The 14019-nt window shown below is 39.0% G+C and overlaps 1 protein-coding gene across 1 annotated transcript in view; it reads right to left on the reverse strand.

The window, feature by feature from the left end:
• fgf14 (fibroblast growth factor 14) overlaps positions 1-14019 on the reverse strand; it is a 293247-nt gene that overhangs the window by 128866 nt on the left and 150362 nt on the right. Inside the window, exon 4 of the mRNA XM_037687064.1 lies at positions 6355-6395. Within this exon, the coding sequence (XP_037542992.1) occupies positions 6355-6395 (41 nt within the window). The remainder of the gene's footprint in view (positions 1-6354; positions 6396-14019) is intronic.

Here is a 14019-nt window from a genome sequence, read left to right on the forward strand (position 1 = left end):
TGGGGGGGGGAGATTGGGAGGGATGGCAATATTTTTGATCCCTGTCAAGTCACATGTCTGGTGATTTAAAGGTTTCCTCAACACCTGCTGTTAGATTCCTAAGTTGGAATGTTAAAGGTCTGAACAATCCAGTGAAACGGTCTAAAATATTTTCTCATATGAAACGCCTGAACCCAGACATAATATTCCTACAGGAAACACATTTGCAAAATTCAAATCAAGTCAGGCTCAAATATCCATGGATTGGGGAGATTTATCATTCGAGCTTCAACTCAAAAGCTAGAGGAGTTGCCATAATATTTAATAAGAATATTCATTTTACAGCATCAAGAATAATGAAGGATATAAATGGCAGATTTCTTATAATTGCAGGCTCCTTGTTCCACACTCCTGTTTTATTAGTAAACATTTATGCACCAAACTTTGATAAACCAGATTTTATAAACAATCTAGTTAGCACACTTCCATATCTTGATACTCATTTGTTAATTCTAGCTGGAGACCTGAATTGTGTAATGAATCCATCATTAGATCGCTCCTCATCTCGGTCCTATACACAGTCTAATATGTCTAAATCTATTTTGGATTTTGTGTCCCAAAATGGATATGTAGATCCATGGAGGACACGGAATCCACTAACAAGGACCTATTCTTTTTATTCTCAAATACACCAATCCTATTCCCGTATAGATTATTTTTTTGTTGATAGCTCTTTAATGCAGAGAGTCACGTCTTCTGAATACTATCCGATTGTTATTTCAGATCATTCTCCTCTAAGCATTGATATAAATTTTATAAACAAACCCAATTCTAGTCCTCGTTGGAGATTTAATACTCTCCTGTTATCAGATGAGCCATTTAATAAATTCATCTTATCATCAATTGATGATTTTCTAAGGTTCAATAAGAGCGATACAATTTCTCCCTCACTACTGTGGGAAACATTAAAAGCTTATCTTCGGGGTCAGATTATTTCTTTTTCAGCTAATATTAATAAAAATCTACGCACTAAGATATCAGAAATATCAACAAAAATTCAGAATATTGATAGGCAAAATGCCGTTAATCCGTCACATGATTTGCTGAAACAGCGACAGGATCTTCAGATGGAACTTGATCTTTTAACTACATCTGATGCGGAGCGACTCTTGATACGATCTCGAGCCACTTATTATGAACATGGGGAAAAACCAAGTAGACTTCTGGCACATCAATTGAAACGAAAAGCCGGCTCTCACATAATATCACAAATCAACGATCGGTCGGGCAATCTTGTTTCAGACCCTGTCTCTATTAATGATACTTTTAAAAAATTCTACTGCAATTTGTATAAGTCTGAACTACAAGCAGACTCAAATGAGCTATGTGCCTTTCTTCAGGATATTGACATACCTAGGATAGACAAATTGCTTTCTGACCAACTTGAAGCTCCCATTAAATTAGAAGAAATATTTGCGTCAATTAAGGATATGCAAAGTGGTAAAACACCTGGCTCAGATGGTTTCTCTGCCGAATTTTTCAAAAAATTTAAAGATAAAATAGCCCCTCTTCTTCTTGAGGTTTATAATGAGTCATTTGGGCAGGGCTTGTTGCCTCCCACCTTGACTCAGGCCTCAATTTCTCTCCTGTTAAAGAAGGATAAGGATCCTACTGCCTGCGAGTCCTATAGACCTCTTTCACTTTTGAATGTGGATTTTAAGATTTTGTCTAAAGTACTCGCGACTCGGCTTGAGACAGTTCTCCCTCGGATTATTTCACAAGAACAGAATGGATTCATTAAAGGTCGCCAGTTGTTTTTTAATACTCGTACACTGTTGAATACAATTTTTTCAACTCATTCCTCTAAATCTCCTGAAGTGATAATTTCTCTTGATGCCGAGAAAGCCTTTGATCGAGTGGAATGGGAATATCTCTTTGCTGTTCTTAATGGGTTTGGTTTTGGAGAGAGGTTTGTGTCTTGGATCAAGCTACTTTATACATCCCCTCAAGCATGTATTCTCAGTAATTCCGTCCAATCTGATTATTTTACGGTGGGACGTGGTACTAGACAGGGTTGCCCTCTTTCTCCCCTCTTGTTTGCGTTAGCCATTGAACCCCTATCCGTTGCTCTAAGATCCCTTTCTTCTTTTCATGGAATCGTCCGCTCTGGTGTCGAGCTTAAATTGTCCTTATATGCAGATGACCTTCTCCTGTATGTCTCTGACCCTTTACGGAGTCTTCCCCCAATTTTAAATATTCTAGAAAAATTTGGATCATATTCTGGCTATAAAATTAACTCACTTAAAAGTGAATGCTATCCAGTGAATTCATTAGCTTTAAAGCTTAAGCCTTCTGATATCCCTTTTAAGCTCAGTCCCTCGGGATTTAGGTACTTAGGAATTAATATTACACGTACTTTGCCCTCAATGTTTTCTCAGAATTATGCCTCACTAGTTTCCCAAATTGCATCAGATTTACAGAGATGGAACTCTCTCCCTCTTTCATTGATTGGTAGGATTAATATTATCAAAATGAATGTGCTACCTAGACTTTTGTTTTTATATCAAAATATCCCTCTGTTCTTGCCCAAACAGTTCTTCAGGTCCCTGGATCAGATGGTCTCATCTTTTTTATGGAACGGAAAGGCCCCCAGAATGAGACTTTCTTTATTACAACAGTTCACCACAAACGGGGGTCTTTCTCTACCTAATTTTACAATGTATTACTGGTCCTCACATATCCATAAACTGACTTATTGGTTAAATTCACCTGATCTGATTTGGTGTAAACTTGAAATTCAGTCGATTTCTGCATCTTTTTCGCCCGCTTCAATTATTTATTCCTCATTACCAATTAAATTATCCTCAGTTACTACAAATCCTATAGTGCTCTCAACACTCAGGATCTGGTCACAATTTAGGTCCCACTTTAAATTTGTATCACCCTCTAATAAAATGCCGTTACTAAAGAATCACATTTTTTCTCCAGCATCTAATAATGCTGCCTATAGAATTTGGTATGAGAAAGGTATTAGAACAATGAGAGACCTGTACGAAGATGGTTTATTTCTTAGTTTTTCAGAATTGTCTTCTAAATTTAATCTACCCACTTCACATTTGTTTCTTTACTTCCAAATTAGGCATTGCGTTTCATCGCAGTTTCAAAATTTTCTAGCTTTGCCTACTGACCCACCATGGGTTGAACTCTTAGTTTTGAGCCCCAATTTGAAATCTCCTCTTTCAATTATTTATGGAAAACTTATGGCAATAGAGGCCGATTCATCGGGTAAAACTAAAACTGCATGGGAACGTGAACTGGGTGTTAAACTATCAGATTCATGGTGGGATAAAGTTATTCTCAGCATACGTCAGAGTACACCATGTGCCAGACTACAGTTAATACAATTTAAAGTAATAAATAGAGTACACTTCTCAAAAACACGTTTATCTAAAATGTTCCCCTCAATACCAGACCAGTGTGATAGATGTCAGACGTCACCTTGCAACTTAAGTCATATGTTCTTTTTCTGCCCAAAACTGCAAGGGTTTTGGAAATATTTTTTCTCCATACTCTCAGGAGTTTTTAAGATTCAGTTTCAAAGTGATCCACTTATTGCTATTTTTGGAGTTCCTGGGACCACACTTAATCTATCCCGCCAGCAGGGGGAGGTCTTGGCCTTTTGCTCTCTCCTTGCCAGACGTTGTATTTTGCTCGCCTGGAAATCTCCCACACCACCATCCACATCACAATGGCTTAATACTGTAAGATCATACTTGAAGATGGAAAAAATTTTACTAACAGTGAAAGGTAGTTCAGAAAAATTTACCCACAAGTGGACACCCTTTGTGTCATATGTAAAATCTTTACCTTCATAGCGTATAGACTGATATGATTGACTCATCATATTACCATGTGACTTGTTTTTAGAGGATAAATGAAAGACTGAAATACTGTTTTCCTTTTGGTTTGTTGGGTCCCTCCTGTTCGTTCCTCCTCCCCCCCTCTCTCTTTTTTTTTTTTTTTCTCTCCTTTTTTTTTTCTTTCCTTATTTTGTCTTGTTTTTGGTTAAGGGGGGAAGGGGAGGGAGGGGAAGAGGGGAGGGAGGGGGGAAAAGGGGGAAGGAAAAAAAAAGAAAAAATTGGAGAAGTCATGTAAATTTTGTATAATGTATGTAATGTCAATTATATATTCTCCTGATAAATAAAAATTTAAAAAAAAAAAAAACACAGTGTTGGCCAGTGCCAAGGACCCACTGAACTCTTCCCACCTCTGAGCTTGTGCCTAAGAAACAGCCAGGTCTGCAGCCTGCTTGGCTTGCTGATACTCGTCAGCTAATTCCGGAGTCCTACCAGCCAACAAGGCCTGATAGGACTCTTTCTTCAGATCAACAATGGCCTCCCTAAAATATGGTGTCCACCACCGAGTTAGAGGATGGCCACTATGTAAGCACCAAAAATCTTGCAGCCACAGCTCAAGGCAGCATCCTTGACAATGGAGGCATGGGACATTGTCCGCTCAGACTCAAGGTCCCCCGCCTCAGCTGGGATGCAGTTAAAGCTTTCCCAGGGGTGTGAGTTGAAAATTGTTCTGATTGGTTCTCCTGTCAGGTGTTCCCAACAAACCTTATTACACATTTGGGTCTATCGGGTATGTCTGGCATTTTCCTCTGTCATCTGATCCAACTCACTAGATGGTGATCAGCTGACAGCTCAGCTCCTCTCTTCACCAGAGTGTTCAAAACATACAGCCACAAATCAAATGACATGACTACAAAGTCAAACATCGATCTGTGCCCTTGGGTGTCCTGGTGCCATGTGCACTATTGGGCATCCTTATGTTGGAACATGATATTTGTGATGGAGAAACCATGACTAGCATGGAAGTCCAACAACAGAACACCACTCGGGTTCAGATCAGAGAGGCTGTTCCTCCCATTCACACCCAGGTCACACTGTCATTACCCACATAGGCATTAAAGCCCTATGGATCATCAATACAGTAAAGTCAGCAGTAAATTATAACACATACAATTCTTGTACTTTTTTTGTGCTTGTTATGCCTGGCATGGTATGAAGTAGAACAGAAGTGACACAGACATTAATCATTCATTCATTAATAAAAAGGCCTCTTTAGTAGAATGGTTAGTGATCCTGCCTTGTAAATAGGAGAATAGGATCTCGGCAAAATTGTCAAGTTGTTCACAATATTCTCCATAAACAAAAGTATTTTATGTTTTTGTAGATGGCATCAATACTATTTCAAAAATGTTTAAAGGGATCTCTGGAACAATATACGTATCTTGTTTCTTCATTTCAAGTAGCTCCTAGTTTATATTGACTATAGCTATTTTATAAGGTAAATAACAATAGCTTTAATCAAAATCTAGTTTCAAAACAGAGAGGAACACAGTGACCTGTAGGAGTGGTAGCAGTAGTACTCAGGTAGACAATATTCTGTGTAGAAGAGATGACCTGAGGGAGATTGGGGTCTGGAAGGTTGTAGCAGGAGATATCATGGTTAGACAGCATTAGATGGTGGTGTGCAAGATGATTGGTGTTGTGAAGAAGAGAAAAAGGGAAAGTCAGAAAAAAAAGACCACAAGGTGGAAGTTGAGGAAGGAAGAATGATATGAAGAGTTCAGAGAGGAGCTGTTAACAACTTTTCGTGATAAGAAAAAGCCTCCTGATGACTGGGTTACTACAGCAACAGTGTTTAGAGAAACAAGTAGGATGGTACTTGGTGGATCATTGGGATGGAGAAAAGACAGTTGGAAAGCCTGATTGTAGACAAATAAACTGCCTAAAGTTATCCAGAGGAGGAGGTTAGTTGAGAGAAAAATGGTACTGTTAGAGGAATGACAAGTGTAGACGAGAATACAAGAGATGCATAGGGCAAAGAGGGCGGTAGCAAAAACAAAACAGAAGACATATGATTAGTTGTACAAGAGGATGGACACTAAGGAGGGAGAGAAAGGCTTGCATATCAGGCTGGAAAGGATGTGCAGAAGGTTAGACAAGTGAAAGACATGAATGGTAATGTTCTAACTAGCAAAGAGTGTGTGATGAAAGGACAGACATACAATGTACACGGAGGGGCTAAATAATGAAGAAAATTGAAGGGAAAGGAGAGTAGAAGTCATAGAAACTGTGGACCATATGGTGGGAAAGATTAGTGATACATCATACACATTGAATTGAATATGTAAACAGTCCATTTATGATACCGTACGAGGCCACCAGATGTAAATGAACATATATCTGTGAGATATTATCCTGTTAACACTGGCAGCGGCTGTCCTCAGGTCCTCGAACAGTTTAGCTGACATAATTGTTATGTCTGCCCCACCATCCAGGAGTGCTTCATGTGTGAGGACACCTTCGAGTGTTACTGACAGGTACGCCTTCTTGGCGACCCCCCTTCTGATAAAGTTACACATAAACCTCTTGGGTTTTTTCTGACGCTTCTTCACCCGTTCAGCCATGTCTGTGTAATCTCGGTTTGTCTGAACCGTCAGCACAGCAGTAGCTGTTTCTGAGTGTTCAGCTTGCGATGACTCGTCATCGTTTGTGTGTGAGTTTACCCCCCTTCTTCCGATGAGGGGTTGTTGGAGGCAACAACAACAATGTCTTGGTGTGTTCCACCGACATCTGTGATGTTGTCATTCGTGCCCTCAGATGTAATAGTGATTACATCACTGCATAGTGCTCCAGGTTGGTTTCCCGTCTCAGCGCGTTTCAAAGTTTCTAACAACCTGCGCAGTTTCTCTGTCTCTTCCGAGCTCAGAGGTGTACGGCCTTGTTTCTGGAAACTTTGTGATTTTTTCGCCTCGGTTTGTTTCGTCCGAGGTGGGGGACGGTTAGGTACGTCTTTTGGGGGTTCCTTTTCGGACTTCCCCTGATAATATGGGTCCTCTTGGATCCCATATCTTTGCGTCCTACGCACACCCCATTTACGATAATCACGTTCATCCTCTGAAAGAGGAGCTTTTTTATCCCAGCGTGCACCTTCATGACGCGGTTTGTTAGTTTGAAAAGACTGCTTTTTCTCGCCTTTTTTAGGAGGGGGGTCAATGCACGCCGTCCTTCCATTTCTAGCGAGTGGGGTTTAACCATTATACCAGGAAACACCTCTATGGGCGTCTTAGCATGAGAACATGCCTCAAACACATTCACAGCACACTGTTTAATCTCATTGATGGATTTTTCTCTGAAATTTGCCATCATTTGTACTGACGTTTTAAAGTCAGTGTGGAGATTTTTGCTGAAAACAAATTTAAAACCTTCTTCCTCCTCCATTCCGGTTTCATTTCTGTAACCAAAATAAGCTTGGAAGATTCTTTTGTAATAAACCTTTGGATGTTCATGCTTCCCTTGCGTGACCTTGTCTGCGGCTGGGAAACCAGCAGGTCCTGTGCAGGGGTCGTACTCCCTGATCAAAGCTTCACACAGAAGGTTGTAATCCCTTCTCGTGGCATCAGGTTGACGCTCGATGAAGGTGAACACCTCTCTGTCCGAAGTGAGCCTTATCAGACTGATTTTATCCTCAACCGTAGCATTAGGATAACCACTCAGTCTGAAATCAAGGTCTTTGAGATACGCTTTTGTGCCCGTTGAACCCATTGGACCAGGTACAAAGCGCTGTACATGTTTTGAGATTTTTTGCAAATCATCTATTGAAGGAGGAAGTTTCAACGGTCTCTCTTGCATGGTTGGTAGTGGAAACTTGTTCAGGTCTGTCCCTATCACCTGAGATAAGGGTGGAGGTGTGTCTCTATACACATGTGGAGGTGGCAGAATGGGATTAAGAGCAGGAGGTGCACCAAAATCTTTCTGAGGTGATGGCGGGTGACCTGGACTCTGACCTTGGTCTTCTCTGAGTTCCAGACAAACTCGCCCCACATCAGAAATTTTATTTGTTGCCGCGGCTAGTTTCTCCTCACAGGCTTTTAAGCGTTCCTGTGATGTTTGACATTCACTTCGTAAACGCACGCCTTGTAGGAGTAACGCCTCATTTTCCAATCTGCATTCGTTCAGAGCTTTTGATGTGAGCTGCAACTGTTGTCGTAGCACATCGTTGTCTGAACACAATGCTTGGTACTGAATCTCTCTATCCCTAATCTTCTCCTCATATGAATGAGCTTGTAATGACAGCTGATTTTCTGAGAGCTCCCTCTCACTTTGCACCTCAACTGCACGTGTCTCTTCACCAAGTTTAGACTGTGCCATGAATTTGAGATACCTCTCTCTGTCCGCTGCATATGCCTTAGACATCATGTCGTTTTGTTCAACCTGTTGATCCAATTTGTCTTTGAGAAGCAGAGAAATTTTTGCTAACCGTTCAAGGCCCTGCTTTTTATTCTCTTTAACCGTGGCTCCTTTTGCTAAACTTGTCAGCTCTTCAGCTGTTTGAGTTTCATCAATCCGTTCTAATTGTGTGCCAATAATTGGGTTTGTTAAAATATATAAAGCTCCCTGGATGATGTCATCTTGTTGACTGTCATCTTCTGACTGGGAGTCTAAAGGGTCAACGTTTTCCTCCTCTCCAGCCATTATCTTCTATTTAAAATTAAATAGGAAGATGTGGTATTTTAGGTGGTAAAATAAATCAGAAAAGTTTCCTTTTTCTGATATAATTACTCTTATTTAGTGTTCTAGCAATTAAACGTGTATTATCTTTTCAGCAAATGAGTAAACTTTATCAACTCTATGAATATCTGGACTGTATCTTTAAAAAGTTTCTAATTTTTCATTTTGCACCTCCGATTGAGGAATTATCAGTGAATGAAAAATGTCTTGGTAAATGCCTTTCTGGCATAAATACCTTACTCACTTTTTAAATGCAAGATAACAGTAATAACTCAGCTTGAGGAACGTTTATTAACTCAAAAATGCTTCTGACAGAAATAAACACGTTTAATTTCACCAAAATATCCTAAAAACGAAGTGAAACTGTGATTTCAAGTTTCCAACAGGAGGTGGCAGTATAACCTTATTTTATTTTAACCCTGACACTGTTAGTGGCGACCAGTAGGAGTCGCGATGACTTCCTGTGGCTTTGGTGACATCTGGTCGTTAGCTGTTAGCTTAAAATTAGCATCGGCTAGCGTGGTCGAAAAACACCATTTAATGACGGATTTAAAACTTAAACGTGGCAAAGTTTCAGCGATTATGCTTTAAATAAACGGAGCAGCGGATCAGAACCAACTTTAAAGCGTTTTTCAACTTTAAACAGCAGATTGAAATTCCCTATGAAGACGAGCTTCATTTCTGGGTCACGTGACTGAATCTACCAATGACAGAGCAGCGGCGGGGGTGGATTTTACAACCTGACATCAGAGGAAGTGACGACAGACACGTCACTCGTCTCTCAGCGAATCAGAGCTACCCAAATCAGTGGCTTCCAGCCAATGACGGATCGTTTTTTCAGCTAGCGTGTTAGCATTTAGCCTGAACAAGTCCGGTCAACTTTCGTCATTAAAACTGTCAAAATGTACAATTTTCTGTTAAAAATGTGACGAATAAACTCCCAAAAGCTCACTGAGACGGCGCTCAGTTTTAAAAACGTCTCTCCAACCATTTAAAACAACTCGCTCGAACTTTTCAGAACCGAGCGAGCGAACCGGGTCTGAGCAGAACCCCCTTCCGTTTAAACAGAATCAAATGCTTTTCACAGCTCATCAGCTTTGTCACACAACAGACGTACATTTCAGCTTTAAAACGAAACCCATTGGCTTTATTTTCAGCTTTCAAAACACCACAACTGTAAACATTCTCCGAACCCCACAGCTGCAAAACGCTGCGTTTCACACAGCAACCTGCACTCTTAAGCTAGTTTCGGTTAAGATCAGATATGCCAACATGATAATTCAATCGTTACACGAATAACAGTCCATTTATGATACCGTACGAGGCCACCAGATGTAAATGAACATATATCTGTGAGATATTATCCATAAATTAAACGGATTCTTTCATTTTTCTGGACTGAGTTCTATCGTGCATTGAATGATTAAATGTGACGTGAGATGTTAATTTTCTTTGACCCATCAAAAATGAATGCGGTCATTTATTAACAGAATCAAAGTTTAACATCAAACATTTACATTAATTTGGCAAAATTGATTACAATAACAGCTTAATTAATTAGCTTTACAATTAGAAAACCACCCGGCCATGGTTTCCTTGCTTCAAGCTTTACAACAGACATTTCTGAAAATATCTGGATGATTTAATGGCAAGATAGAAGAGTTTTAAAGATGGGAAATGAAGTTTAAATGGAGAGAGATGGGTGAAGATGTATGTGTCTGTATAAGATGTAGGTCTGTAGGCCAGAATGACAACACACTCCTTTTGGATGCAGCTTAACCCACGGTACACTTTGGTTGAGATCGACTCTTTACCTTTGCAGATGATAGTTTCGGCGTTAGTGTAGAGTTTTCCTTTCAACTCTTCCAGCGTCTCCGTAAGAACAGCTAAACCTCAGGAGTCGTGAGATCATCCCAGAACAGACTTCTTCATAGTTCCTCTGAACTTCTCTCGTTCAGCTTAGTTGCCGTTGTTCTCCAGCATTCTCTACATTCTCTGCATTCTCTGCATTTTTTCTGGAACTAGGAAGTGTTGAACCTTTTAAAGAGGTCACTTCCGGTTCCTCTGAGAACTTCCTGATTGGTCGAAACGAACCAACAAGGTGTGGTCTTAGTGATGTAAGAGGTTATTGAAAGTCAAGGAAAAAGATTAGATTGTTTAAGAACAGACAGAAGATGTTTTGAAGAAAACGAGACTTTGTGGAGTCAGTTCTTTTCTATCTGTCTGAAAAAGTTAAACATGACATTTTTTCCAGTAAACATGTAGTTGACCGAAACTTGATCTTTGACCGACTTACACTTGCTCATTTCAGACAGAAGATCAAGAAAATGAATAATTACTCTGTAACAGACATTAACTAGATTTCTACTTTGAATGAGGATTGAAAATCATTTATACTGTTTCACAGTTGATTTAAAATGAGTAGTTCACTTCAACATTTAAAATGGTTTGAACTAAACACACTTTGATTATCAAGACATTTGTAAAATAGTAATGATAATAAAAAGAGAGTGTTCTTTCAATTGATCAGTGCAGGACACACTTAGAAAGTCTCTGGATGGACTTGATTTTGTGTTTCTGGACTCAAATTAATGAAATGACAGTTCTTGTTTCAGGAAGGCCCTCAAGGTCAGGATTTGACCTGAGGCTTAGTTCACTACAAATACTTCTTTAAAATTTAATAGAAATAAAATAAAAACTTGTCCCCAATTTTTTTTTTTTAGAAACACAACAATAAAGTTCAGTTTGTGCAACAAAAAACAACTAATTTAGAAGAGCTTATTCTATAAACGGAATATTGGCTGCAATGATTCTATAAGTCTGTGCATGCAACATGTTGAAGAAATGTCAAAACAACTGCATATTTTCAATTCTATTCAATTCAAAAATACTTTATTAATCCCAAAGGGAAATAATTTGGTGTTATAACTCGTTATCTTCATTTCATTAAGATATGTTATAGATACTGATGTCTGTAGGCAGGATGGATCTCTTGTAAAGGTCCATCCCACAGTGGATCCTAAGAAACTGGCTGCGGATGCCGGCCGATCCGTCCACCCAGACTCGGCTGGCCTCTCGGTTCCCCAGGGCTGTAGGACCGCATGAATGCCGGGCAGAACTCCTCCCAGAGCGATGACCACTCCTCCCAGCAGTCTGCTGAGCTCCTCGTCGCTGCGGACAGCCAACTGTAGGTGCCGAGGGATGATCCTGTTCTTCCGCTGTCATGACCTATGTTTCCTGCCAGTTCCAGGATCTCAGTGGTCAGGCACTCGAACACAGCTGGCAGGTAGATGAGAATGCATCCACAGAACATCCTTTCAACTCATCTGAGATTTGGGGCTGTAGTTGAGATAATATTTGAGCTTTTGAGATGTTAATCAGCTGCTGTTGGTTGTAGAAAACTGCCCTGTTACCATGGTTATGCATCATAACAAATGTCCAAAACTAAAAAAAATTTCAGTAAAAATCCTTCCAGCTGCACAGTATCCGATACCAGAGGAAACAATCATCTAAAAAATGAGATTTACATCCCGAAAAAGAGGAATTAAAGTTTCCAAAAGCAAAATCTCAGAATGAAAGTAACAGAGCTACTCCAACATGCAGCCACCTTGAGCGGCGCAATTCTAGAACACCCTTTTTTTTTTTGCCAGATTTGCCGAATCTTTTTCTTTTCCTGTCTTTCATTCTCTGTTGTATTCTTGCACTGTATGAACACAGTGGACACATTGGTTTGTTGTGGTGCAAAGTAAAAAAGAGTCCAATTCACAACATTCAGAGAAAACAGTAGTTTTGCCCACAACACTTTCACATCCACAGCCAAAAAAAAAGCATTTTCTAGAACTAAATAAAAATAAATTCAGTATAACAACTAACAACAGAGTGTTGATGAAATTGCCCATAAGTTTTATGCTATTCATTCTTCCAGATAAAAAGGATCAGTCATGAAACAATCCTTCAAACTCTCAGTGGAAAGCAAGTGTTATATTTTACAAACAACATGCTTACTATCCAGTTTACAAAAGTTAAGAGTTTATAGAAGTAACTGTAGCTCTAGTTACCTCTCAGTTGTCTTTAATATGTTAAAGACAACTGAGAGGTAACTGTCCTGTTGGCTGTATGCTGTGAACAATTTGTGTTCAAAACATATTTCTTTTGTGTACTGCTGGAAACCTCATAATAAGCATTGATGAATACACTGTGGATGAAAGCAGTCACTTGTAAAATGTCTTGGAAAAATTACTTCTCTGCAAGTAAGTTAAAGTTGTTGCATAATGGTTGATTGACATTCTCAGAAATGATGCTCTGTAATTCTGAGAGCATTTGCTATGCAAAAACACAGTAAGCACAATGTAGCCATAGATGGTTTGATAAACAATTATCCCATGTATCCTGATGCATGCTCAATAATCCAGGTAGAAAAATCTAAAAAAGTTAAGTCAGGTCCTCTGGACATTCAATTATCTGTTCAAATATCCCACGTTTTACTCTCCTGTCAGTGAATTCAAATTCAAAAGATCAGCTTTGGGTTCTGATCTTCTATGAATTATTATTATTAGTAGTATTTGTACCTTATAGCTCTGGGCAACATTTTGAACATCAGTAAAATATCAGCACTGACATTTTCTTCTAATATATTACTAGGGATTTTGTCACATAATTTTCAAAAATGATAATTTTAATTGGACATGGGCACCGGCGACCCCCGTGACCCAAAATGGAAGAAGTGGGTAAAAGATAATGGATGGATGAAAAACAGCATGTTGAATCATGTTTCCTGGTTTTAGTCTTATGAATCTTTGTTGTCAGTGTTACTGTCTACCTGGAACTGAAACTATTTGGTATCTACCACTATCAAACTGAATTCCTTACATAAACTCAATCATTTACATAAATGTGTTTCTGTTTGATGAAAATTAGTCTTTAACTGTTCTACTGCTCAAACAGAATATCAACTTGATTACTCAGAAATTATACTTTGGGGAGAGAGTGAGCGAGAGAGCTATAAGTAACAGAATATCATATTTTTATATCTTTACGGGCTGTTTTTGAGAAATAATACACCAGGACATAAACATGGTTTATGAGTTGTTATTTTTTTGCAAATTCAACATTTGTTCTGTTTCATGATTTATATTTTTACTTGCTGTTCCATTATATTTTTCTATACTCCAAATAGATGTCCTGTTAAAATGATTTCACATTTGAGTTCTTTCAGTTGACTGGCTGTAATCAGTTATGATCTGTGTTTGTGATATTTGTATGCAAAGATCAAATCTTTGTATATATACAAAGATACACAAAACAGGAAAACAGGTCTCTCTTGAAAATGAGTTAGAGTACCTGTATAGATAAAGGGTTAAAAATAAATAAATAAACACACATACACACACACACACACACACACACATACACACACACACACACACACACACACACACACACACACACACACACA

This window comes from Nematolebias whitei, chromosome 13 (assembly GCF_014905685.2).
Source record: "Nematolebias whitei isolate Nwh7 chromosome 13, NemWhi1, whole genome shotgun sequence".
Lineage (NCBI taxonomy): Eukaryota > Metazoa > Chordata > Actinopteri > Cyprinodontiformes > Rivulidae > Nematolebias > Nematolebias whitei.